Here is a 26,639-nt window from a genome sequence, read left to right as displayed (position 1 = left end):
CTCCTCATCTCAGTCTTAAATGGGAACTTTTAAATTGTGTTCCCTAGTTCTAGACTCCCCACAAGGGGAAACATCCTCTCAGCATACACCTGGTCAAGTCCCCTCAGCATTTTATATGTTTTAATAAGATCACCTGTCATCTAAACTCCAGTGGGTATAGGCCCAACTTGCTTAACATTTCCTCATAAGATAACCCCTTCATCCCAGGAATCAGTCAAGTGAACCTTGTCTGAACGGCTTTTAATGCAATTATATCCTTGAAGGAGACTAAAACCGTACACAGTATTCCAGATATGATCTAAGGCCCTGTACAGCTGTAGCAAAACTTCCCCACTTTTATACTCTACTCTCCTTGCAATAAACACCAACATTCCATTTGCCTTCCTAATCACTTGCTGTACCTGCATACCAACATCCTGTGATTCATGCACCAGGACACCCAAATCCCTCTGTACCAGAGAGTTCTCCAATCCCTCGCCATTTAGATAATATACTGCTTTTCTGTTCTTCCTGTCAAAGTGGACAAGTTCGTACTTTCCCACATTATACTCCATCTACTAAATTTTTGCCCACTCACTTAATCTATCCATGTCATTTGCAAATTTAGCCACCATACATTCAGTCCTTTCATCCAAGTCATTGATATAAATTGTAAATATTTGAGGCCCAGGCACTGATCCATGTGGCACACCACTTGTAACCGCCTGCCAACTCAAAAATGACCCATTTATCTCTATTTGCTTTCTCTTAGCTAACCAATCCTCTAACCAGACCAATATGTGACCCCCGACACCATAAGCTCTTATTTTGTCTAGTAACCTTTGATGTGGCACCTTATCCAATGCCTTCTGAAATTCCAAATACACTACATCTACTAGTTGCCTTTTGTCTATCTTGTTTGTTACTTCCTCTAAAAACTCTCTCACTATTTGGAGGCCAATCGAATACCCGCCGATAGCATTATCATCCCTTTTTGTTTCTGAATACTAACCAAATGGATTCTGTCTTTGCCCTCTCAAGGACACTCTCTCTTTTCAACACTACAATGCCTTCCCAACTCAGTAATGCCACCCCACCTCCCTTTCTACCTTCCCTATCTTTTCTGAACACTTTGTATCTGTGAATATTAAGTGTGGAGTCCTCGCCATTTTTATGCCACGTTTCTGTTATTGCCACTACATCATGTTCCTGCACAGCCATTTGCACTTGTAGCTCACCAACCTTATTCACCACACATTGTGTATTTACATACATACATTTTAAACCAATCTTTCTATTCCTTGTAGTCCTTCTTAATCTACTCCTATTTAATATAGACTGCTTCATTCTCTAGTACTAGCCAACATCCTCACTCCCACATTGACCTTGTCCCTCTTTTCTACTTCTATATGCTGGTGCCCGTTCCCCTGCGAATTTAATTTAAACCCTCCCCAACCACACTAGTGAACCTCACTGAGGATATTGGTCCCAGTCCTGTTGAGGTGCAACTCTTTCCTTTTGAATAGGTGCCTCCTTCCCCAGATCCACGTCCAAATGCCTTAAGCCACACATTGATCCTCCCTATCTTTCTATTTCTACTCTTCCTAGCGTGTGGCACTGGACGCAATCCAGAGATTTCTACCTTTTGAGGTCGAGCTCTTTAATTTCCTTCCTACCGCCTGAAGATCTCACCGTAGGACCTCAATAGCGGCCCTCTTTATGTCATTGGTACGAATGTGTACCACAACTTCTGGCTCACTCCCTTCCCCCTGTAGAATTTTTTTTTTTTAATTCATTCTTGGGATGTGGGTGTCACTGGCTATGCCAGCATTTATTGCCCATCCCTAATTGCCCTTGAGAAGGTGGTGGTGAGCTGCCTTCTTGAACCATGTGGGGTAGGTACACCCACAGTGCTGTTAGAAGGGAGTTCCAGGATTTTGACCCAGCGACAGTGAAGGAACGGCGATATAGTTCCAAGTCAGGATGGTGTCTGACTTGGACGGGAAATTGCAGGTGATGATGTTCCCATGCATCTGCTGCTCTTGTCCGTCGAGGTGGTAGAGGTCGCGGGTTTGGAAGGTGCTGTCTAAGGAGCCTTGGTGCGTTGCTGCAGTGCATCTTGTAGATGGTACACACAGCTGCCACTGTGCATCGGTGGTGGAGGGAGTGAATGTTTGTGGATGGTGTGCCAATCAAGCGGGCTGCTTTGTCCTTGATGGTGTCGAGCTTCTTGAGTGTTGTTGGAGCTACACCCATCCAGGCAAGTGGAGAGTATTCCATCACACTCCTGACGTGTGCCTTGTAGATGGTGGACAGGCTTTGGGGAGTCAGGAGGTGAGTTACTTGCACGATTCCTAGCCTCTGACCTGCTGTTGTAGCCATGGTATTTATATGGCCACTCCAATTCGGTTTTTAGTCAATGATAGCCCCTAGGATGTTGATAGTGGGGGATTCAGCGATGGTAAATGTCAAGGGAAGATGATCAGATTCTCTCTTGTTGGAGATGGTCATTGCCTGTCACTTGTGTGGCACAAATGTTATTTGCCACTTATCAGCCCAAGCCTGGATATTGTCCAGGTCTTGCTGCATTTCTACACGGACTGCTTCAATATTTGAGGAATCGCAAATGGTGCTGAACATTGTGCAATCATCAGCGAACATCCCCACTTCTGACCTTATGATTGAAGGAAGGTCATTGATGAAGCAGCTGAAGATGGTTGAGCCGAGGAGACTACCCGGAGGAACTCCTGCAATGATGTCCTGGAGCTCAGATGATTGACCTCCAACAACCACAACCTTTGTTCCTTTGTGCTAGGTATGACTCTAACCAGCAGAGAGTTTTCCCCTGATTGCCATTGACTCCAGTTTTGCTAGGGCTCCTTGATGCCATACTCGGTTAATTGCTGCCTTGAAGTCAAGGGCAGTCACTCTCACCTCACCTCTTGAGTTCAGCTCTTCTGTCCATGTTTGAACCAAGGCTGTAATGAGGTCAGGTGCTGAGCGGCCCTGTCGGAACCCAAACTGGGTATCACTGAGCAGGTTATTGCTAAGCAAGTGCTGCTTGGTGGCAATGTTGATGACACCTTCCATCACTTTGCTGATGATTGAGAGTAGGCTGATGGGGCGGTAATTGGCAAGGTTGGACTTGTCCTGCTTTTTGTGTACAGGACATACCTGGGCAATTTTCCACATTGCCGGGTAGATGCCGGTGTTGTAGCTGTACTGGAACAGCTTGGCTAGGGGTGTGGCAGTTTCCGGAGCACAGGTCTTCAGTGTTGTTGTCGTAATATTGTCAGGATCCATAGCCTTTGCAATATCCAGTGCCTTCAGTCGTTTCTTGATATCACAGAGTGAATCGAATTGGCTGAAGTCTGGCATCTGTAATACTGGGGACTTCAGGAGGGGGCCGAGATGGATCATCAACCCGGCACTTCTGGCCGAAGATTGTTGCAAATCCTTCTGCCTTATCTTTCGCACTGATGTGCTGGGCTCCCCCATCATTTGAGGATGGGAATATTTGTGGAGCCACATCCTCCGGTTAGTTGTTTAATCGTCCACCACCATTCACGGCTGGATGTGGCAGGACTGCAGAGCTTAGATCTGATCCGTTGGTTTTGGCATCGCTTAGCTCTGTCTATTGCATGCTGCTTGTGCATGCTTCACCAGGTTGACATCTTATTTTGAGGTATGCCTGGTGCTGCTCCTGGCATGCCCTCCTGCACTCTTCATTGAACCAGGGTTGGTCTCCTGGCTTGATGGTAATGGTAGAGTGGGGGATATGCTGGGCCATGAGGTTACAGATTGTCATTGAGTACAATTCTGCTGCTGCTGATGGCCCACAGCGCCTCATGGATGCCCAGTTTTGCATTGTTTGATCTGTTCGAAATCTATCCCATTTATCACGGTGATATTGCCACACAACACGATGGACGGTATCCTCAATGTGAAGGCGGGACTTCATCTCCACAAGGAATGTGTGGTGGTCACTCCTACCAATACAGTCATGGACAGAAGCATCTGTGGCAGACAGATTGGTGAGGACCAAGTCAAGTATGTTTTTCCCTCGTGTTGGTTCTCCCACCACCTGCCGCAGACGCAGTCTAACAGCTATGTCCTTTAGTACTCGGCCAGCTCATTCAGTAGTGGTGCTACCGAGCCACTCTTGGTGATGAACATTGAAGTCCCCCACCCAGAGTACATTTTGTGCCCTTGCCACGCTCAGTGCTTCTTCCAACTGGTGTTCAACATGGAGGAGTACTGACTCGTCAGCTGAGGGAGGACAGTAGGTGGTAATCAGTAGGAGGTTTCCTTGCCCATGTTTGACCTGATGCCATGAGACTTCATGGGGTCCGGAGTCGATGTTGAGGACTCCCAGGGCAACTCCCTCCCTACTGTAGACCACTGTGCCGCCACCTCTGTTTGGTCTGTCCTGTAGGTGGGACAGGACATACCCAGAGATGGTGAGGGCAGTGTCTGGGACGTTGTCTGTAAGGTATGATTCAGTGAGTATGACTATGTCAGGCTGTTGCTTGACTGGTCTGTGGAAAAGCTCTCCCAACTTTGGCACAAGCCCCCAGATGTTAGTAAGGAGGACTTTGCAGGGCCGACAGGGCTGGGTTTGCTGTTGTCGTTTCCAGTGCCTAGGTCGATGCTGGGTGGTCCATCCGGTTTCACTCCTTTTTTTATTGACTTTGTAGCGGTTAGGTACAACTGAGTGGCTTGCTAGGCCATTTTAGAGTGCATGTAAGAGTTAACCACATTGCTGTGGGTCTGGAGTCACATGTAGGTCAAACCAGGTAAGGACAGCAAATTTCCTTCCCTAAAGGGGCGGCGCAGTGGTTAGCACCGCAGCCTCACAGCTCCAGGGACCCGGGTTCGATTCTGGGTACTGCCTGTGCGGAGTTTGCAAGTTCTCCCTGTGTCTGCGTGGGTTTCCTCCGGGTGCTCGGTTTCCTCCCACATGCCAAAGACTTGCAGGTTGATAGGTTAATTGGCCATTATAAATTGCCCCTAGTATAGGTAGGTGGTAGGGAAATATATAGGGACAGGTGGGGATGTGGTAGGAATGTGGGATTAGTGTAGGATTAGTATAAATGGGTGGTTGATGGTCGGCACAGACTCGGTGGGCCAAAGGGCCTGTTTCAGTGCTGTATCTCTAAACTAAAGCACATTAGTGAACCAGATGGGCTTTTACAACAATTGACAATGGTTTCATGGCCATCATTAGACTAGCCTTTAATTCCAGATTTATTAATTAAACTCAAATTCCACCTTCTGCTGTGGTGGGATTCAAGCCCATGTCTCCAGATCAATACCCTGGGTCTCTGGATACTAGTCCAGTGATAATACCACTACGCCACTGCCTCCCCTGCACCCTCTCCATGATGTCCTTTACCCTGGTACCAGTGAGGCAACACACCATTCAGAACTCATGATGAGGTTGCAGAAGTGCCTGTCTGTCCCCCTAACTGTGGAATCTCCTATAACAATTGCATTTCTATTCTTTGCTGTTTCCGCACCCCCCCCCCCTCCCCCCCTCCCCCTCTCCCCCCCCATGCAGTCCCATGCCCATTGGTGCCATGGTCTGGATTGCACTCCTTCAAAGTGTTGTCACTCCCAGCAGTCGCCAATACTGAGTACCGGTTTGAGAGTGGAACACACCCTGAAGACTCCTGCACTTCCTGTCTCTTCTTACTCTTCCGGCTGGCCACCCACCTGCAATCAGGAACTCTCTCTTCCTTGGGGTGGCCAGCTCCTGGAACATACGATCCAGTAAACTCTCAGCTGCCCTGTTGCTCCATAGTGACTCCAGCTGCCCCTCAATCTTGGAAACCCAGAACTCGAGCTCAGTCAGCTGGCGACCCTTCCTACAGATGTGGTCTCCCAAGACAACATGAAGGTCTCTGCTGCCCATTCATGATCTGAAAAAGAAATCTATTCACTCTTTTAGAATCTAGTTAGTAGCTTGTTTAAACTATTAATTTTAATTAATGCCTCTAGGCTCAGCTCTTAAGTATTATCATCTCTCACTCCTTCTCTGACCACTCCTTGTTTTTTTTTTTAAATACCAGAATAGCACCTCTTCTATGACTGCATCCAATTCACTCACCCACTCACATTCCCTGAGTTGTTTAGTACTCTAGAGAAGTAGTTCTCCATAGAACTGGGTTCCATACATTAGCAAAATCCTCCTGTATTTATACTAGGAAAAATGCAAAGACCTGAGTCAGCCCCTGCTGACAATAATTACCAGTTCTAACTAGCTACCTAATTAACTGTAATAAAAACAAGTAATGCTGGAAATACTCAGCAGGTCTGGCAGCATCTGTGGAGAGAGAAGCAGAGTTAACGCTTCAGGTCAGTGACCCTTCATCAGAACTGGCAAATATTAGAAATGTAATAGGTTTTAAGCAAATAAAGCGGGAGTGGGGCAAGAGATAACAAAAGAGAAGGTGTTGATAGGACAAGGTCACAGAGAATAACTGACCAGAAGGTCATGGAGCAAAGGCAAACGGTATGTTAATAGTGTGTTGAAAGACAAAGCGTTAGTGCAGAGAAGGTGTTAATTGACGGAAAAATGAACAGCCTTGGCCCAAAGTACAAACCTGAAAAAAACAGTGGGTAGGCACAGTAGAAACAAACTAAACAAACTAAAATCAAATAAACAAATAAAAAAGAAAAAATAATGAAAAATAAAAAGGGGGGCCCGTCCTTTTTGAACAGGTGCCTCTTGCCCCAGAACTGGTTCCAACGCCCCAAGAATCTGAAGCCCTCCCTCCTGCACCATGCTTCAAGCCATGCATTGATCCTCCCTATCTTCCTATTTCTACTCTCTCTCATGTGCAGCGCTGGGAATAATCCAGAGATTACTACTCTCGAGAACCTACTCTTTAACTTCCTCCCTAGCTCCTGACAATGTGACCGTAGGACCTCAATACCTGCCCTTGCTATGTTGTTGTACCAATGTGTACCACAATTGCTGGCTCACTCCCTTCCCCCTGCAGAATATCCTGCACCTTCTCTGTGATATCCATAATTCTGGCACCGAGGAGGCAACACACCATGCAGGACTCAAGATAACTGTTACAGAAATGCCTGTCTGTCCTCCTGACTATGGAATCTCCTATAACATACATTTCTACACTTTGCTGTTCCCTCCTGTACAGCCCCTTGCCCATTGGTGCCATTGTCTGGACTGCACTTCTACAAGGTGTCATCACTCCCAGCTGTCTCCACTGCTGAGTACCGGTTTGAGAGTGGCACCCTGAAGACTCCTGCACTTTCTGCCTCTTCTTACTGTTCCAGATGGCCACACCTACTATCCTGAGTTCCTACTGCCTGTTACCCCCTGGAACATACAATCCAGGAAACTCTCCTGCTTCCTGATGTTCCGCAGTGATTCCAGCTGCCGCTGAAGCTCGGAAATCCTGAGTTCGAGTCGAAGCAGCTGGAGACACCCAACATACGTGGTCCCCCAAGACAAACAAAGTATCCTGAAGTTCCCACATGGAACAGATCGCAGCTGCCCACCCATGATCTAAAAAAAAACCTCAATTCCCTTTTTAAACAATCAATTGTAATTAATACCTCTAGTCCTGCTCTGTGTTTATACTCTTCTTACAGCACTTACTGTTACACTACACCAATTGAAACATTTTTAATTACCCAGCTCCTAATTTGAACTAATACCCTCCCTGCTGGTTATCTCTCTCTCTATAACATGTGGTAAATTATAAAATCCACCTTAGTTTTTAGTTTTTATACTAATGAATTTTTCAAGTCTTATTTTATATTTTCTAACTTCGATTAAATCAACAGCTCGCTGGTATACTCACCCTGGCGGCTTTCTGTTAGCCCGCACTCTCTGTTGATTTTGACGACACTTTTGGATTTTTGATTTGCCTCTGAACCCCTTGCTTTCCTCCGAATCTCTGAGGTTTTGACACTTTTTAAATCCTCTCCTCTCCCGCTGCGTCTCTCCGAATCTCCAAGGTTTTGGCATGCTTTGTAAATCCTGATTTAAGGTGATTGGCAAAAGAACCAGTGGTGAGTGCTCAGGATCTGGAATGCACTGCCTGAGAATGTGGTGGAGGTAGATACAATTGTGGTGTTCAGAAAGGAAATAGTTTTCTGGGCTATGGGGTAAGGGTGGCCAAGTAGGACTAGCAGAGAGCAGCCGAATGGCCTCCTACTGTCCTGTTACCATTCTATGATTGCTTCTACTCTTCTAGGCTTGACTCCCTCTTGGATAATCCTGCAGCTTACCTCTGTGCCTCTCTCGGCATCCTCTAAAGGCCCATCGAGACATTCAATGCTGCCTCCTTGTGAGCAGCAACCCCAACTGCCCCAACCCACTCTTTCAGGTGCTTTCCCACCCAGCACACCTGTTGAGGGATAATCTTGTCAACCTCCTTCCTGTCCCATTCGCCCCTCCCAGCACTGTGGTCTCTGCCCATGGATCATCTCTCCGCACCCCTTCTGCACCTCCCTTCAGAATGTCAGTTCACTTGTCAACAAGGCCCATGCTATCCATGAGCTTATTGTGGATGATGGCATTGACAGAAATCTAGTTCATGGGTGATGACACTATTACCCTTAATGAAGCCTCACTGCCTGGCTACAACTTCCACCAATTGCCCACCTGTGCTGCCACAGTGGCGGTGTGGTTGTAATCACCAAATCGCACCTTCATCTGTCCTCCTACTCCCCTGGCGGTTTCTCCTGCTTTGAGCATCTCACCTTGTTTCACCTCCTTTAAAACCCTTGTTCTGTGATCACCTTGATCATCTAACCACCATGCCAAATTTCTCACCAAGATATCTTCACTACTTTCCTCCCTCGGCATCTGCCCCAAATGACTTCTCATGCTTAGTGATTTAAACCTCCATCTCAACTCGTCATGCTCTCTCTCCTCTGAGTTCACTGCCTTCCACTCATCTCTTAATCCCTCCCTCCATATAAAAACCCCTACCTATATCACAACCACACCTTTAACCTTGCCAACTCACGTGGCCTCTTTACTCGCATTATGCCAATCACAGAGAAGGCCATCGCCAATCACTTCCTTAAATCCCTCTCCACACAAATCCCCCTTCCCCCCCCCTCCCAACCCGCCACCTTCTGTCCGCCCCGGAAAATATTCTTCCTCCCTTCCCCCCAAACCCTAACCTAACCACCTCCACCCTCATCCACTGAAGTCACAGAAAACTGCCCTTTCAAATTCCCAGCTGTCTAGCCTTCTGTTCACTATGACATTTCTGCTGCTACTGATTTGCTAAATCACACCCTCACCTCAACTTTTGATGCCTTTGTCCCCATTAAAGCCATCACTCTCTGTCCCTGATTGTTCCATCTTGCTCAGTTCTCATTTCCACTTGCTTAAGTCCAAGGGACACAGACTTGAATGTTCATAGTGGACAACTGGCTTAGCCATTCAATGCCAGATCTGACTGGACCACATAAAGGACTATCAGGTCCTGGCAAAACTGCTAATTATTCCAGGATAATTGTGAAATGCAAAAGCTTCTCTTTTCCACCACAAACTGTCTTCTTAAACACACCTCCACTGCCCCCTCTATCCTCACCTCCAAAAATAAGTGCAAGAAGTACTCACTAAGATTCACACCATTTCATCAGCTGACTCTGCTACTTCCCTGCCTTCTGCTGGCTCACTGGACTAAACTTCCCCTAAGGTTCCTTCTTGCTCCAGTCCTTATCTCACATCTTTCTCTACTTTCTGTCTACCTCCCCTCATGCCATCTCTGAGTTCATCTTGTCCATGAAATTCACCTCATTAATGGTTCTGTCCTCAGGTACTATCCCCCCACCTTCAAATTTGGCATCCTCATCCCTGTCCTGAAAAAAATCCATGCTTGACCCCACAGTCCTTGCAAATTACTGCCCATCTCCAACCTCCCTTTCCTCTCCAAAGTCCTTGAAGGTGTTGTCGCCTCCCAAATCCATGCCCACTTCCTCTCAACTCCATGTTTAAACCTCTCTAATCAGCTTTCTGCACCTACCACAGCACTGAATCGACCCTTATCAAAGTCACAAATGACATCCTATGTGACTGTGATCGTGCAGCCTTTGACACAGTTGACTACACGATCGTCCTTTAACACCTTTCCACTGGTGGCTGCACTGTTGGGACGGTCTACACCTGAACCATGCTGGGGCATGTGTTCTAGCGAGCTACATAACCAGGGACGTAAAGAGGGTTTTAAACTGAATAGTGGGGACAAGGGATAAAATTTGGGAAGATATGGTAAATCAAGGAGTAGAGACAAGGGAAGAGAGAAAGGTATTAATATGGGAAATGATAAACAGACTGTGACAGGAAGGGACAGAGCGTACAAATCTAACAGTAAATCAACAGATAAAGCTAGAGGTTACAAAAATCATAAAAGGACAAAACTAAAGGCTCTGTATCTGAATGCACGTAGCATTCGAAACAAAACAGATGAACTAGGAGAGCAAATAGAAATAAATAAGTATGATCTGATAGCCATTACAGAGACATGGCTACAGGATGACATAGATTGGGACCTGAATATTGAAGGGTACATGGCATTTAGGAAGGACAGGAAGCTAGGAAAAGGTGGAGGGGTAGCTCTGTTAATTAATGATGGTATTAGCGCAATAGAGAGGGATGACCTAAGTTCAGAAGACCAGGATATAGAAGTAGTTTGGGTAGAGCTGAGAAACCATACAGGCAAGAAGTCACTTGTGGGAGTGGTGCACAGGCCACCTAACATTAACCACACTGTAGGACAGGGTATAAAGGAAGAAATAATGGTAGCTTGTCAGAAAGGTACAGCGATAATTACGGGGGATTTTAATCTACATATAGACTGGAAAAATCAGATGGGCAGAGGTAGCCTAGATGAGGAGTACACAGAATGTTTTCGGGATAATTTCTTGGAAAATACGTTCTAGAGCCACCAGAGAGCAGGCTATATTAGACCTGGTATTGTGCAACGAGATAGGATTAATTAATGACCTCATAGTTGAGGTGCCCCTAGGTAGCAGCAATCATAATATGTCTGAATTTTACATTCAGTTTGAAGGAGAGAAGAGTAGGTCCAAGACCCATATTTTAATAAGGGCAATTTTGAGGGCATGAAAGCAGAGCTAGCTAAAGTGAACTGGCAAATCAGGTTAAGAGATAGATCAATTGAGATGCAGTGGCAGACATTTAAGGGGGTATTTAAGGATACACAGAATAGATACAGTTCAACGAGAAAGAAAAATTCCAAGGGTGGAACCTGCCATCCGTGGTTAACTAAAACAGTTAAAGATAGTATCAAACTTAAAGAAAAAGCCTATAATTGTGCAAAGATGGGAGACAGGTCAGAAGATTGGACAGAATATAAAAAACAGCAAAGAATGACTAAAAGATTGATAAGGAAATTAAAATTAGAGTACGAGAGAAAGCTAGCTAGAAATATAAAGACAGGTAGTATGAGTTTCTATAGATAATTATAAAAGAAAAGAGTTAACAATGTGAGCATTGGTCCTCTGGAAAGTGTGAGTCTGGGGAATTAATAATGGATAATAAGGAGATGGCGGATGAATTGAACAGATATTTTGCATCGGTCTTCACCATTGAGGATACAAGGAACATCCCAGTATTAGCCGTAAGTCAGGAAATGGAAGGGAGGGAGGAACTCAAGAAAATTACAGTCACCAACATCAGTGGTTGGGAAACTATTAGAAAAAATTCTGAGGGACAGGATTAGTCTCCACTTGGAGAGGCAGGGATTAATCAGGGATAGTCAGTGTGGCTTTGTCAGGGGGAGTTCGTGTCTAACTAATTTGATTGAATTTTTCGAGGAGGTGACTAGATGTGTAGATGAGGGTAAAGCAGTTGATGTAGTCTACATGGACTTCAATAAGGGTTTTGATAAGGTCCCGCATGGGGAGATTGGTTGAGAAGGTAAGAGCCCATGGGATCCAGGGCAATTTGGCAAATTGGATCCAAAACTGGCTTAGTGGCAGGAGGCAGAGCGTGATGGTCGAGGGTTGTTTTTGCGAGTGGAAGCCTGTGACCAGTGGTGTACCGCAGGGTTCGTTGCTGGGACCCTTGCTGTTTGTATTGTACATTAATGATTTAGACATGAATGTAGGAGGTATGATCAGTAAATTCACAGATGACATGAAAATTGGTGGTGTCATAAATAGTGAGGGGGAAAGCCTTAGATTACAGGACAATATAGATGGGCTGGTAAGATGGATGGAGCAGTGGCAAATGGAATTTAATCCTGAGAATTGTGAGGTGATCCATTTGGGAGGACTAACAAGGCAAGGGAGTATACAATGGATGGTAGGGTCCTAGAAAGTATAGAAAGTCAGAGGGACCTTGGTGTACTTGTCCATAGATCACTGAAGGCAGCAGCACAGGTAGATGAGGTGGTTAGGAAGGCATTTGGGCTACTTGTCTTTATTAGCCGAGGCATAGAATGTAAGAGCAGGGAGGTTATGATGGAGCTGTATAAAATGCTAGTTAGGCCACAGCTGGAGTACTGTGTACAGTTCTGGGCACCACACTATGGGAAGGATATGATTGCACTGGAGAGGGTGAAGAGGAGATTCTCCAGGATGTTGCCTGGGCTGGAGCGTTTCAGTTATGAAGAGAGACTGAAAAGGCTAGGGTTGTTTTCCTTAGAGCAGAGAAGGCTGAGGGAGGCCATGATTAAGGTATACGAAATTATGAGGGGCATTGATAGATCAGGTAGGAAGAAACTTTTTCCCTCAGTAGAGGGGTCAATAACCAGGGGGCATAGATTTCAGGTAAGGGGCAGGAAGTTTAGAGGGGATTTGAGGAAAAATGTTTTCACCCAGAGGGTGGTTGGAATCTGGAATGCACTGCCTGAAGAGGTGGTCGAGGCAGGAACCCTCTCAACATTTGAGAAGTATTTAGATGAGCACTTGAAACGCCGTAGCATCCAAGGCTACGGGCCAGGTGCTGGAAAATGGGATTAGAATAGGTAGTTGCTTGATGACCGGCACAGACACAATGGGCCGAAGGGCCTGTTTCTGTGCTTTATGACTCTATGACCAGGGAAGTGGTACTGAACAAATTGTTGGAGCTGTAGGCTGACAAGTCCCTGGGTCCTGATGGACTTCATCTTAGGATGTTAAAAGAAGTGGCTAGTGCGATAGTTGATGCATTAGTTTTAATTTTCCAAAATTCCCTAGATTCGGGGAAGGTTCCATTAGTTTGGAATTTAACTCCTTTACTCAAAAAGGGAGGGAGACAGAAAGCAGGAAACTACAGGCCAGTTAGCTTAATACCTGTCTTAGGGAAGATGTTGGAAGCTATTAATAACAACATTAATGCAGGGCACTTTGAAAAATTCACAGTAATCAGGCAGAGTCAACATGGTTTTGTGAAAGGGAAATCATGTTTAACCTATTTATTGGGGTTATTTGAGGGAGTTACATGTGCTGTGGATAAATATTGTACTTAGATTTCCAGAAGGCATTTTGATAAGGTGCCACATCAAAGGTTATTGCAGAAAATAAAAGCTCATGATGTAGGGGGTAACATATTGACATGCATAGAAGATTGGCTAGCTAACAACCATTTTCTGGTTGGCAAGATGTAATGAGCTGGGGTGTCAACTTTTTACAATTTATCACGATGACTTAGATGAAGGGACCGAAGGTATGGTTGCTAAATTTGCTGATGACACAAAGATAGGTTGGAAAGTAACTTGTGAAGAGGACATAAGAGGGCTACAAAGGGATATAGATAGGTTAAGTGAGTGGGCAAAGACCTGGCAAATGGAGTATAATGTGGGAAATTGTCCACTTTGGCAATGAACAAAAAGTATTATCTAAATGGTGAGAGATTGCAGAGCTCTGAGATGCAGAGGGATCTGGGTGTCCTCGTGCATGAATCGCACAAGGTTAGTATGCAGGTACAGCATGTAATTAGGAAAGCTAATAGAATGTTATCGTTTATTGCGAGACGAATTGAATACAAAAGTAGGGAGGTTATGCTTCAGCTATACAGGGCATTGCTAAGACCACATCTGGAGTACTGTCGACAGTATTGGTCTCCTTATTTAAGGAAGGATGTAAATGCGTTGGAGGCAGAACAGAGAAGGTTTACTAGACTAATACCTGGAATGGGCGGGCTATCTTACGATGAAAGATTGGACAGGCTAGGCTTGTATCCGCTGGAATTTAGAAGAGTAAGAGGTGACTTGATTGAAACACATAAGATCCTGAGGGGTCTTGACAGGGTGGATGTGGAAAGATGTTTCCCCTTGTGGGAGATTCTAGAACTAGGGGTCACTGTTTAAAAATAAGGGATCTCCCATTTAAAGACAGAGATCAGGAGAAATTTTCTCAGAGGGTCGTGAGTCTTTGGAATTCTCTTCCTCAAAAGGCGGTGGAAGCAGAATCTTTGAATACTTTTAAGGCAGAGGTAGATAGATTCTTGATAAGCAAGGGGGTGGAAGGTTATCGGGGGTGGTTGGAAATGTGGAGTAATCAGTTCAGCCATGAACTTATTGAATGGCGGAGCAGGCTCGAAGGGCCGAGTAGCCTACTCTTGCTCCTAATTCGTATGTTCGTATGTCATCCAGCTGTGTGGGACTGCACGCCCCTGGTTCCATTCTTATCTATCCACTTGTAGCCAGAGAATCACCTGGAATGGCTCCTCTGCCTGCTCCCGCACCACTATCTCTGGAGTTCCCCAAGAATCTAACCTTGACCCCTCCTATTTCCCATCTACAGGCAGATCCTTGGTGACATCATCTGAAAATGCAGCATCAGTTTCCACATGTATGCTGACGATACCCAGCTGTACGTCACCACCACCTCACTTGTGCCCTCTACTGTCTTTAAATTGTCAGACTGCTTGACTAACATCAAGACCTGCCAGAACTTTCCTCCAAATAAATATTGAGAAGACCATCTTCAGTTGCCACCATCAATTCTATTGGCTAGCCATCAAATCTGTCCCTTTCTTGACCATTGTCTGAGGCTCAATCAGACCGTTCACAACCTTGGCAACTATTCGGACTCCCTATCATCTCCGTCACTAAGAGGCCCTATTTCCAACTCCAAAACATCACCCATCTCCCCCCGCCTCAGTTCATCTACTGCTGAAACCCTTATCTGTGCCTTTGTTATTTCTAGACTTAGCTATTCCAATGCTCTCCTGGCCTCCAATCTCCATAAGATTAAAGTCACCCAAAACTCTGCTGCTGTATCATAACTTGTTCCACTCACCCGCTGCAGCAAGCATCTCCATTTTAAAATTCTTACCCTTGTTTTCAAATCTCTCCATGGCCTCGACACTCCCTATCTCTGTCGTCATCTCCAACCCTACAACACTCCAAGATCCCTGTGCTCCTCTAATTCTGGCCTTTTGAACATCCCCGGTTTTCTTTACCCACCATTGGCAAACATACTTTCAACTGTCTGGGCCTTAACCTCTGGAATTCTCTCCCTAAACCTCTCCATCTCTCTTTCTCATAGGCTTGAAGGAACATCTTAAAGGATATCTTTTGAGCAAACCTTTGGCAGCTCCTGTGAAACGCCTTGAGATGTTTTACTATGTTAAAAGCACTATATAAATGCAAGTTGTTATTGTAAATGTAAATAGAACGTACCGTGTTTTGAAACCGAAATCGAAAATCCAGCAGCTCAAGCACAGCCTCTGTGGTGATAGATGCCCAGCTAATGTTTCAAGCAAAACCCTTACTCAAGGGTTCTGATGAAGGGTTATTGTCCAAGACATGAACTTGGCACCTCCTAAAATTTCCTGTGTCAGATTTTCAGCATCTGCATTGCCTTTCTTTTTGCTTTACTCTATTTTAACAGCTGATGGAGCAAAGGCAGAGTGGGGAATTTTAACCTTCCATAGATTGGGATAAGCAGACAAGCTCATGTCAGAAAGGTAGTGAATTTCTTGAGTGTGTCTGGAATAGTTTTCTGCAACAATATGTCCTAGGGGACTGGTCATATTTGATTTAGCAATGAGTAATGAGCCAAATTTAGTTAACAGCCTAACTGTGTGAACATTTATCTCATAACGATCATAATATGATCAAATTCAATGTAGTGTTTGAAAGAGAGAAATGGAAAACCATTACTAAGATTCTAGATTTAAGTGAGGCTGACTTCAATGGGATGAGACAGAGACTGGGCAAGTCTGTTAACAGTTAAAGTGACGGAAGATCAGTGAGAGGTGTTCAGAAAAGAATTTAGCATGCTTTATATGGTTTATACTCTGAGGGAGCAAGAGCTCTCTTTGCCAAAAAGCAGCCATGGGTGTCAAAAGAGGGAGGCGACAAAATAAAAGAAAAAGCACACAAAATTGCAAAATATAGCACAAATCCTGACAACTGGGAGAGATACAAAGAACAACAAAAGGTGGCAAACAGATAGTAAGAGCTTTAAAAAGGGAATATGAAAAGAAGCTTACAAGAGATATCAAAATCAGCACAGAATTTTTTTTGCAGTTATATTAGGTAAAAGAGTGTGCTCAGGAACAATGTAGCATCCTCGAAAGCTGATAAACGATATTGTAAATCAAAATGAGGAAATGGTGGACATGATGAATAATGGCTTTGCATCAGTATTTACAGTAGAGGAAGAGGTCAGCATGAAACTATTGTTGAATCAGGGATTGGGACTGGGACTCACCAAAATTAACCTAAGCAAAATAATAGTAATGAAAATAATGGCACTAAAGAGTGACAAACCCCCAGGTCAGGTTGGTTTCCATCCCAGGGTTTTAAAGGAAGTAGGTGAGAACTTTGCAGATGCTCTCATTTACGATTTATAATTAAGGATAAACTGACTGAACACCTTGAAAATTTTCAGCCGATCAGAGAGTACCTGCATGGTGTAAAGTGTTGTTCAGGTCTGATGAACCGAATTGAATTTTTTGAAGAGGTGACTAAAATCATGGACGGGAACGTCTACGGATGTTGTTTATATGGACTTCCAGAAGGCATTTGACACTGGAATTGGAGGCAAATTATTGACCTAGTTACCAAATTGATTGAGTCGTAGGAGACAGAGAGTAGGGTAAAAGGGCAGGTACTCGAATTTGCGGGATATGACTAGTGGTGTCTCAGAAGGAGCTGTATTGGGGCCTGAACTATTCACCTTAGGCAATAGAGAGCCATATATCGAGGTTTGCCAATGGCACAAAGATTGTAAGCAGTGATCATGGAAGCAGAAACTTACAAAGAGATAGTGATACAGTTAAGTGAAGGGCAAAACTGTGATAAATGGATTTCAATAAAAAGCATAGAGCAGGGTACTTCCTGAATGGGGAAAGCTAGAAATATTGGAGGTCCAAAGAGACTTAGGGGGTCCAGGTACATCGATCATTAAAATGTCATGAACAAGTACTAATAGTAATTAAAAAGGCTAATGGAATGGGGGTGTTCTATCTATAGGACTAGAAGACACGTTTCAGCTATACAGAACCCTGGTTAGACCTCACGTTTTTTTTATTTGTTCATGGGATGATAGCGTCGCTGGCTAGGCCAGCATTTATTGCCCATCCCTAATCCTTAGGGTATAGGTACACCAACAGTACTATTAGGAAGGGAGTTCCAGGATTTTGACCCAGTGACAGGGAAGGAACGGCGATATAATTCCAAGTCAGGATGGTGTGTGGCTTGGAGGGGAGGTGTTCCCATGCATCTGCTGCCCTTGTGCTTCGAGGGGGTAGAGGTCAGGGGTTTGGAAGGTGTTGTTGAATGAGCCTTGGTGAGTTGCTGCAGTGCATCTTGTAGATGGTACACACTGTGTCGGTGGTGGAAGACGTGAATGTGATGGTGGTGGATGGGGCAGCAGTCAAGAGGGCTGCTTTGTCCTGCATGGTGTTGAGCTTCTTGAGTGTTGTTGGAGCTGCACCCATCCAGGCAAGTGGAGAATATTCCACCACACTCCAGACTTATGCCTTCTAGATAGTGGGCAGGCTTTGGGGAGTCAGGAAGTAAGTTTATTTATTTAGAGATACAGCGCTGAAACAGGCCCTTCAGCCCACCAAGTCTGTGCCGACCATCAACCACCCATTTATACTAATCCTACATTAATCCCATAATCGCTACCACAACCCCACAATTCTCTTACCACCTACCTACACTAGGGACAATTTAAAATGGCCAATTTACCTATTAACCTGCAAGTCTTTGGCTGTGGGAGGAAACCAGAGCACCCGGCGGAAACCCACGTGGTCACAGAGAGAACTTGCAAACTCCACACAAGCAGTACCCAGAATCGAACCCGGGTTGCTGGAGCTGTGAGGCTGCGGTGCTAGCCACTGTGCCGCCCACAAGAGTTACTGCTCTTGCAGCCACAGTATTTATATGTCTGGTCCAGTTCAGTTTCTGGTTAATGGTAACCCCCAGGATGTTGATAGTGGGGGATTCAGCGATGGTAATGCCATTGAATCTCAAGGGGAGATGGTTAGCTTCTCCCCTGTTTGTGATGGTCATTGCCTGGCACTTGGGTGGTGTGAATGTCACTTGTTACTTATCAACCCGAGCCTGAATGTTGTTCATGTCTTGCTGCATGTGGGCATGGACAGCTTCAGTATCTGTGGAGTTGCGAATGGCACTGATCACTGCAATCATCAGTGAACATCCCCACTTCTGACCTTATGATGGAGGAAAGGTCATTGATGAAGCAGCTGAAGATGGTTGGGCCTAGGACACTATCCTGAGGAACTCCTGCAGCAATGTCCTGGGCCTGAGATGATTGACCTCCAACAACCACCACCACCTTCCTTTGTGCTCGGTATGACTCCAACCAGTGTAGAGTTTCCCCCTCACTTCCATTGTCTTCAGTTTTGCTAGGGCCCCTTGATGGTGCACTAGGGGAGGTGGTGGCATAGTGGTATTATCATTGGACCAGAGACCCAGGGTATTGATCTGAGGACACGGGTTCGAATCCCACCACGGCAGAAGGTGGAATTTGAATTTAATTAATAAAAAATCTGGAATTAAAAGCCAGGCCAATGATGGCCATGAAACCATTGTCAATTGTTATAAAAACCCATCTGGTTCACTAATATCCTTACCTGGTTTGACCTACATGTGACTCCAGACCCACAGCAATGTGGTTAACTCTTACATGCCCTCTGAAATGGCCTGGCAAGCCACTCAGTTGTACCTAACCGCTACAAAGTCAATAAAAAGGAATGAAACCGGACGGACCACTCTGCATCGACCTAGGCACTGGAAATGACAACGGCAAACCCAGCCCTGTCGACCCTGCAAAGTCCTCCTTACTAACATCTGGGGGCTTGTGCCAAAGTTGGGAGAGCTGTCCCACAGACTAGTCAAGCCTGACATAGTCATACTCACGGAATCATACCTTACAGCCAATGTCCCAGACACTGCAATCACTATCCCTGGGTATGTCCTGTCCCACCGGCAGGACAGACTAAGCAGAGGTGGCGGGACAGTGGTCTACAGTAGGGAGGGAGTTTCCCTGGGAGTCCTCAACATCGACTCCGGACCCCATGAAGTCTCATGACATCAGATCAAACATGGGCAAGGTAACCTCCTACTGATTACCACCTACCGCCCTCCCTCAGCTGACGAGTCAGTACTCCTCCATGTTGAACACCACCTGGAGGAAGCACTGAGGGTGGCAAGGGCACAAAATGTACTCTGGGTGGAGGACTTCAATGTCCATCACCAAGAGTGGCTCGGTAGAACCACTACTGGCTGAGTACTAAAGGACATAGCTGCTAGACTGGGCCTGCGGCAGGTGGTGGGGGAACCAACACGAGGGAAAAACATACTTGACTTTGTCCTCATCAATCTGCCTGCCGCAGACGCTTCTGTCCATGACCGTATTGGTGGAGGGGCGACATGATAGAGGTTTACAAAGTTATGAGCGGCATGGACAGAGTGGATAGTCAGAAGCTTTTTCCCAGGGTGGAAGAGTCAGTTACTAGGGGATATCGGTTTAAGGTGCGAGAGGCAAAGTTTAGAGGGGATGTGCGAGGCAAGTTTTTTACACAGAGGGTGGTGAGTGCCTGGAACTTGCTGCCGGGGGGGGGGGTGGTAGAAGCAGGTACGATAGCGACTTTTAAGAGGCATCTTGACAAATACATGAATAGGATGGGAATAGAGGGATACGGACCCCGGAAGTGCAGAAGGTTTTAGTTTAGACAGGCATCAAGATTGGCGCAGGCTTGGAGGGCCGAATGGCCTGTTCCTGTGCTGCACTGTTCTTTGTTCACATTGAGGATACCGTCCATCGTGTTGTGTGGCACTGTCACTGTGCTAAATGGGATAGATTTCGAACAGATCTAGCAATGCATAACTGGGCATCCATGAGGCGCTGTGGGCCATCAGCAGCAGCAGAATTGTACTCAGCCACAATCTGTAATCCCATGGCCCGGCATATCCTCCACTCTACGATTATCATCAAGCCAGGAGACCAACCCTGGTTCAATGAAGAGTGCAGGAGGGCATGCCAGGAGTAGCACCAGGCATATCTCAAAATGAGGTGTCAGCCTGGTGAAGCTACAACACAGGATTACTTGCATGCCAAACTGCATAAGCAACATGCGATAGACAGAGCTAAGCGATGCCATAACCAACAAATCAGAACTAAGCTCTGCAGTCCCGCCACATCCAGCCGTGAATGATGGTGGACAATTAAACAACTAACTGGAGGAGGTGGCTCCACAAATATCCCCATCCTCAAATGATGGGGGAGCCCAGCACATTAGTGCGAAAGATAAGGCAGAAGCATTTGCAACAATCTTCAGCCAGAAGTGCCAAGTTGATGATCCATCTCGGCCCCCTCCTGAAGTCCCCAACATCACAGATGCCAATCTTCAGCCAATTAGATTTGCTCCACGTGTTATCAAGAAGATATGATGGAGGTTTACAAAATTATGAGTGGCATGGACAGAGTGATTAGTCAGAAGCTTTTTCCCAGGGTGGAAGAGTCAGTTACTAGGGGTGGAACCTGTGGAAGAGTCTGTCACTCTAGTATTGGCCTTGATAGCCACTCTAGGCGCTGCTCCACAAACCACTGACCATCTGCAGGCGCTTACCCATTGTCTCCCAAGGAGGCCAAAGAAGAAGATATCAAACAACTGAAGGCACTGAATACTGCAAAGGCTGTGGGTCCTGACAATATTCCGGCAATAGTACTGAAGACCTGTGCTCCAGAACTTGCCACGCCCCTAGCCAAGCTGTTCCAGTACAGCTACAACACTGCCATCTACCCGGCAATGTGGAAAATTGTCCAGATATGTCCTGTACACAAAAAGCAGGACAAGTCCAACCGAGCCAATTACCACCCCATCAGTCTACTCTCAATCATCAGCAAAGTGATGCAAGGTGTCACCAACAGTGCCATCAAGCAACACTTGCTTAGCAATAATCTGCTCAGTGATTCCCAGTTTGGGTTCCGACAGGGCCACTCAGCACTTGACCTCATTACAGCCTTGGTTCAAACATGGACAAAAGAGCTGAACTCAAGAGGTGAGGTGAGAGTGACTGCCCTTGACATCAAGGCAGCATTTGACCGAGTATGGCGTCAAGGAGCCCTAGCAAAACTGAAGTCAATGGGAATCGGGGGGAAAACTCTCTGCTGGTTAGAGTCATACCTAGCGCAAAGGAAGATGGCTATGGTCGTTGGAGGTCAATCATCTGAGCTCCAGGACATCACTGCAGGAGTTCCTCAGGGTAGTGTCCTCAGCCCAACCATCTTCAGCTGCTTCATCAATGACCTTCCATCCATCATAAGGTCAGAAGTGGGGATGTTCGCTGATGATTGCACAATGTTCAGCACCATTCGCGACAACTCAAATACTGAAGCATTCCGTGTAGAAATGCAGCAAGACCTGGACAATATCCAGGCTTGGGCGATAAGTGGCAAGTAACATTTGCGCCACACTAGTGCAAGGCAATGACCATCTCCAACAAGAGAGAATCTAACCATCTCCCCTTGACATTCAATGGTATTACCATCACTGAATCCCACACTATCAACATCCTAGGGGCTACTATTGACCAGAAACTGAACTGGAGTAGCCATATAAATACCGTGGCTACAACAGCAGGCTAGGAATCCTACGGCGAATAACTCACCTCCTGACTCCCCAAAGCCTGTCCACCATCTACAAGGCACAAGTCAGGAGTGTGATGGAATGCTCTCCATTTGCCTGGATGGGTGCAGCTCTAACAACACACAAGAAGCTTGACACCATCCAGGACAAAGCAGCCCGCTTGATTGGCACACCATCCACAAACATTCTCTCCCTCCACCACTGATGCACAGTGGCAGCAGTGTGAACCATCTATAAGATGCACTGCAGCAATGCACCAAGGCTCCTTAGACAGCACCTTCCAAACCCGTGACCTCTACCAACTAGAAGGACAAGAGCAGCAGATGCATGGGAACATCACTACCTGCAAGTTCCCATCCAAGTCACACACCATCCTGACTTGGAACTATATCACCGTTCCTTCACTGTTGCTGGGTCAAAATCCTGGAACTCCCTTCCTAACAGCACTGTGGGTGTACCTATCTCACATGGACTGCAGCGGTTCAAGAAGGCAGCTCACCACCACCTTCTCAAGGGTACTTGGGGATGGGCAATAAATGCTGGCATAGCCAGTGACACCCACATCCCATGAATGAATTTTTAAAAAACTTGGTCAAATGCTGCCTTGATGTCAAGGGCAGTCAGTCTTGCCTCACCTCTGGAATTCAGCTCTTTTATTCATGTTCGGACCATAGCTATAAATGAGGTCAGGAGCTGAGTGGAACCTAAACTAGCGTCAGTGAGCAGGTTATTGTTGAGTAAGTGCCACCTGATAGCAGTGTTGTCAGTGGCATCTTCCATCACTTTGCTGATGATTGAGAGTAGACTGATGGGGTGGGGGGAGGTAATTGGCTGGTTTGGATTTGTCCTGCTTTTTGTGGACAGGACATACCTGGGCAATTTTCCACATTGTTGGGTAGATGCCAGTGTCATAGCTGCACTGGAACAGCTTGGCTGGGGGCACAGGCAATTCTAGAACATAGGTCTTCAGTACTGGTGCTGGAATGTCATCAGAGCCCATAGCCTTTGCTGTATCCAGCGCATTCATCCATTTCTTAACATGGTGTAGGGTGAATTGAATTGGCTGAAAACTGGCTTCTTTGATCCTGGGGACCTCAGGAGGAGGCCGAGATGGATCATGCACTTGGTACTTCTGGCTGAAGATGGTTGCAAATGCTTCAGCCTTGTCTTTTGCACTGACGTGCTGGGCTCCCCCATCATTGAGGATGGGGATATTTGTGGAGCCTCCTCCTCCAGTTAGTTGTTTAATTGTCCACCACGATTCACAACTGGATCTGGCAGGACTGCAGAGCTTCGATCTGATCCATTGGTTGTGGGATCGCTTAGCTCGATCGATAGCATGCTTCTTCTGTTGTTTGGCATGCATGTAGTCCTGTGTTGTAGCTTCACCAGGTTGGCATCTTGTTTTTAGGTATTCCTGGTGCTGCTCCTGGCATGCTGTCCTACACTCCTCATTGAACCAGGGTTGATCCCCTTGCTTGATAGTAATGGTAGAGTGAGGGATATCCAGGCTCATGAGGTTACAGATTGTAGTTGAATACAATTTTGCTGCTGCTGTTGATGGCCTACAGCTCCTTATGGATGCCCAGTTTTAAGTGGCTAGATCTGTTCAGAATCTATCCCATTTAGCAGAGTGGTAGTGCCACACAACATGATGGAGGGTATCCTCAGAGTGAAGACAGGACTTCATCTCCAAGGGGAACGTGCAGTAGTCACTACTACCAATACTGTTATGGCCATGGCCTTGGAGGGAGTGCAGTGTATGTTCCTGGACTACAAAGGTTAAATTGCGATGGGAGATTACACAACCGAGGGTAGTATTCTCTGGAATTTATAAGGTGGTTTGATTGAAGTTTTCAGTATATTAAGGGAAACAGAGTAGATAAGAAGAAATTATTTCCGCTGGTTGGGGTGTCTAGGACAAGGGGGCATCGTCTGAAAATTGGAGGCAGACCTTTCAGAAGTAATATTAGGAAACACTTCTACACAAAGTTTGGAACTCTCCTGCAAATGATAATGCTATATCAATTGTTAATTTTAAATCTGAGATTGATAGATTTTTATTATCCAATGATATGAACTGATATGGGCATAGGCGGGTATGTGGAGTTATGTCACAGATCATCCATGATCTTATTGAGTGGCAGAACAGGCTCGAGGGGCTAAATGGTCTCGTCATGTTCCTATGTTCACATAGTGTTTGCTTCTTTTCAGTAGGATACGACTTAAGGTTGTTGTATTTAATTATTCAAAAGTGCTAGTTCCAAATTGGACCTCTGCGATGGAGATTGTAGATTGGTGTTGCATGGCTTGACCTCTCTTGGACCATCTATCTGGGACCTTGAGGTCAATTTGCACCAAGATTATTTGGTCATTTATCTCATTGCTGTTTGTGGGGGCTTGCTGTGTGGAAATTGGCTGCTGTGTTTCCTACATTACAACAGGGCAAAACTTCTGAAGTACTTTATTCGGTGGAAAGTGCTTTGGGACACGCTGACATTATGAAAGGCGCTATAGAAATGGAAGTTCTTTCTGTGTGGCTCAGCAGGATTGTACTGATAGACGTGTTACTGTTTCACACCAGCAACTAAACCTATGCTTCTGTTCACAGACCCCAACCCTGATTGTATTTGGAGAATTGGACACCAATCTGGGTGCGCAGTCACTGAATAATTTAAAACACCTTCCACATCATACTGTCTTCAAAATACCAGCAGGACATCATGCTTGCTACCTCGATGAGCCACAGAAGTTCCATAATGCTTTACTGGACTTCCTAAGTAAATGTTAGTTAAGAGAGTACACCACTGATGCTGCTGTGTACCACATACTTGCAAAACACTCAAGACCAGCAGTAAACCAGCTTCTTCAGCAGTTGAATTTATAAAAATTTTTCCATTCTTAAGGAGACTCTGTGACATGCACTTGTTTGAAAATGAAACTGTAAAGAATTCAGATTATTTTTTAAGAAACATTTTGCTGTCTGTGAAGTTCCAGCAGAGATTAATTAAAGTTGAAAAATTGACAAAAATTGGAAAAAATATGAGTTCAAAAAAAAAAGAATGCAATTGTGGGCCAAATGAAATTGCACCACCAGGTGTGTTACTGAGTCACACAGAGCGGGAACATCCCAGGTCCAATCCCTGGCCTTTGCTGAGGTAGCCGATCTTACCCATTGTGGGACTAAGCCCCACCCAAACCAGGAAGGGCCTAGTTTCCATCTCTGGCCTTTGCCGAGTTGGCTGATCTCATTCTGTGGAACTGAGCCTCATAAAGCAAGAAGGGTCCAAGCTCCATCCCAAGCCTGAGATGGTTATAACTAATTTCAGCCAAGAGGGCAGTAAGAACACACAAGAAATAGGAGCAGGAGTAGACCATATGACCCATCGAGCCTGCTCCGCCATTCAATATGATCATTGGCTGAACTTAGGCTTCAACTCTACATTCCTGCCTGTTCCCATATCCCTTAATTCCCTGAGAGATCAAAAATCTGTCTATCCCAGCCTTAAATGTATTCAATGATGGAACATCCACAACCCTCTGGGGTGGAGAATTCCAAAGATTTGCAACCCTTTGAGTGAAGTAATTTCTCCTCATTTCAGTCCTAAATGATCGGCCCCCTATCCTGAGACAGTGCCCCCGTGTTTTAGATTCCTCGACCAGCAGATACAGTCTCTCAGTGTCTACCTATCCAGCCCCTTGAGAATCTTATGTGTTTCAATGAGATCACCTCTCATTCTTCTAAACTCCAGAGAATATAGGCCCAATTTACTCAGCCTCTCATCATAGGACATCCCACTCATCCCAGGACCAGTCTACCAGGTGTAGTTCCAGTGTCTTTACCCTATGGAGTGGAAAATTCATTCAGTCTTTCTTTTCCCAATTACTATCCACAAGATTCATTCCCTCCCTGACTAAATTCTGGAAACTAAGAAAATTTACTTTTTACTTTTGTTTAAACAAAACAGAACACATCTGTATCATTAAAATCAGCTAGCTTTCACCTTTTCATTCCAAACTTTTATCTGTGATAGTCTGTTCAATTGTCAGCTATACTTACAGACTTGGGCAACCAAGTGGCAATTTTATTCGTTCTTTGGATCTACAAAACTGCTCAACAATCTTTTCTGAAATCATTTTAAACTGCTATTAACCCTGTCAGTAACTAAATTCTAATATTCCAAATAAGGGTTTAAAGAAATTTCAAAATAAATACTGATTTCACAGTACATGCCTATCATATTTTAAGGCCTCATTGACCCTTTTAGTTGAACACTACAGCCTCTTGGGCTTAAGGGACTTGATTGCTGGAATTTCCCTGTAAGCTTCTGAATCGCACTGTCAGGCTCAAGTGGAGTTCAGAAGCCTGCACTGTGCAGGAAACAATCACTCCATGTGACTTTCCCTGAAGTGACCAATTAATGGCCAGAGGGTGGGCTTGCTGTCCTTATCGTGAAACTGGAGAGCCATTCAGAGGCCTTCCAGCTTGAAGGCAGCAACAAGGTGCTTACCTAGCAAGTAAGTAAGGAAGAGGGTGCTTCAAAATGATAGCCTTCTCTCCAACGTTTTTAAATTTCTACAGGGC

At 45.5% G+C, this 26,639-nt stretch overlaps 1 protein-coding gene across 3 annotated transcripts in view; it reads left to right on the top strand.

The window, feature by feature from the left end:
- Window positions 1–26,283, top strand: part of abhd14a (abhydrolase domain containing 14A) — a 67,444-nt gene extending 41,161 nt beyond the window's left edge. For all 3 annotated transcript variants that reach the window (XM_068051336.1, XM_068051335.1, XM_068051334.1), the window contains one exon: window positions 24,666–26,283. In XM_068051336.1, the coding sequence (XP_067907437.1) occupies window positions 24,666–24,845 (180 nt within the window). In that variant the 3' untranslated portion in view covers window positions 24,846–26,283. The remainder of the gene's footprint in view (window positions 1–24,665) is intronic.
- Window positions 26,284–26,639: the final 356 nt, after the last annotated feature.

Source organism: Heterodontus francisci, chromosome 19, assembly GCF_036365525.1.
Source record: "Heterodontus francisci isolate sHetFra1 chromosome 19, sHetFra1.hap1, whole genome shotgun sequence".
NCBI classification, from domain to species: Eukaryota; Metazoa; Chordata; class Chondrichthyes; order Heterodontiformes; family Heterodontidae; genus Heterodontus; species Heterodontus francisci.
The sequence above is the reverse complement of the archived record's forward strand: the minus strand, read 5'-3'. Positions and strand labels throughout refer to the sequence as shown.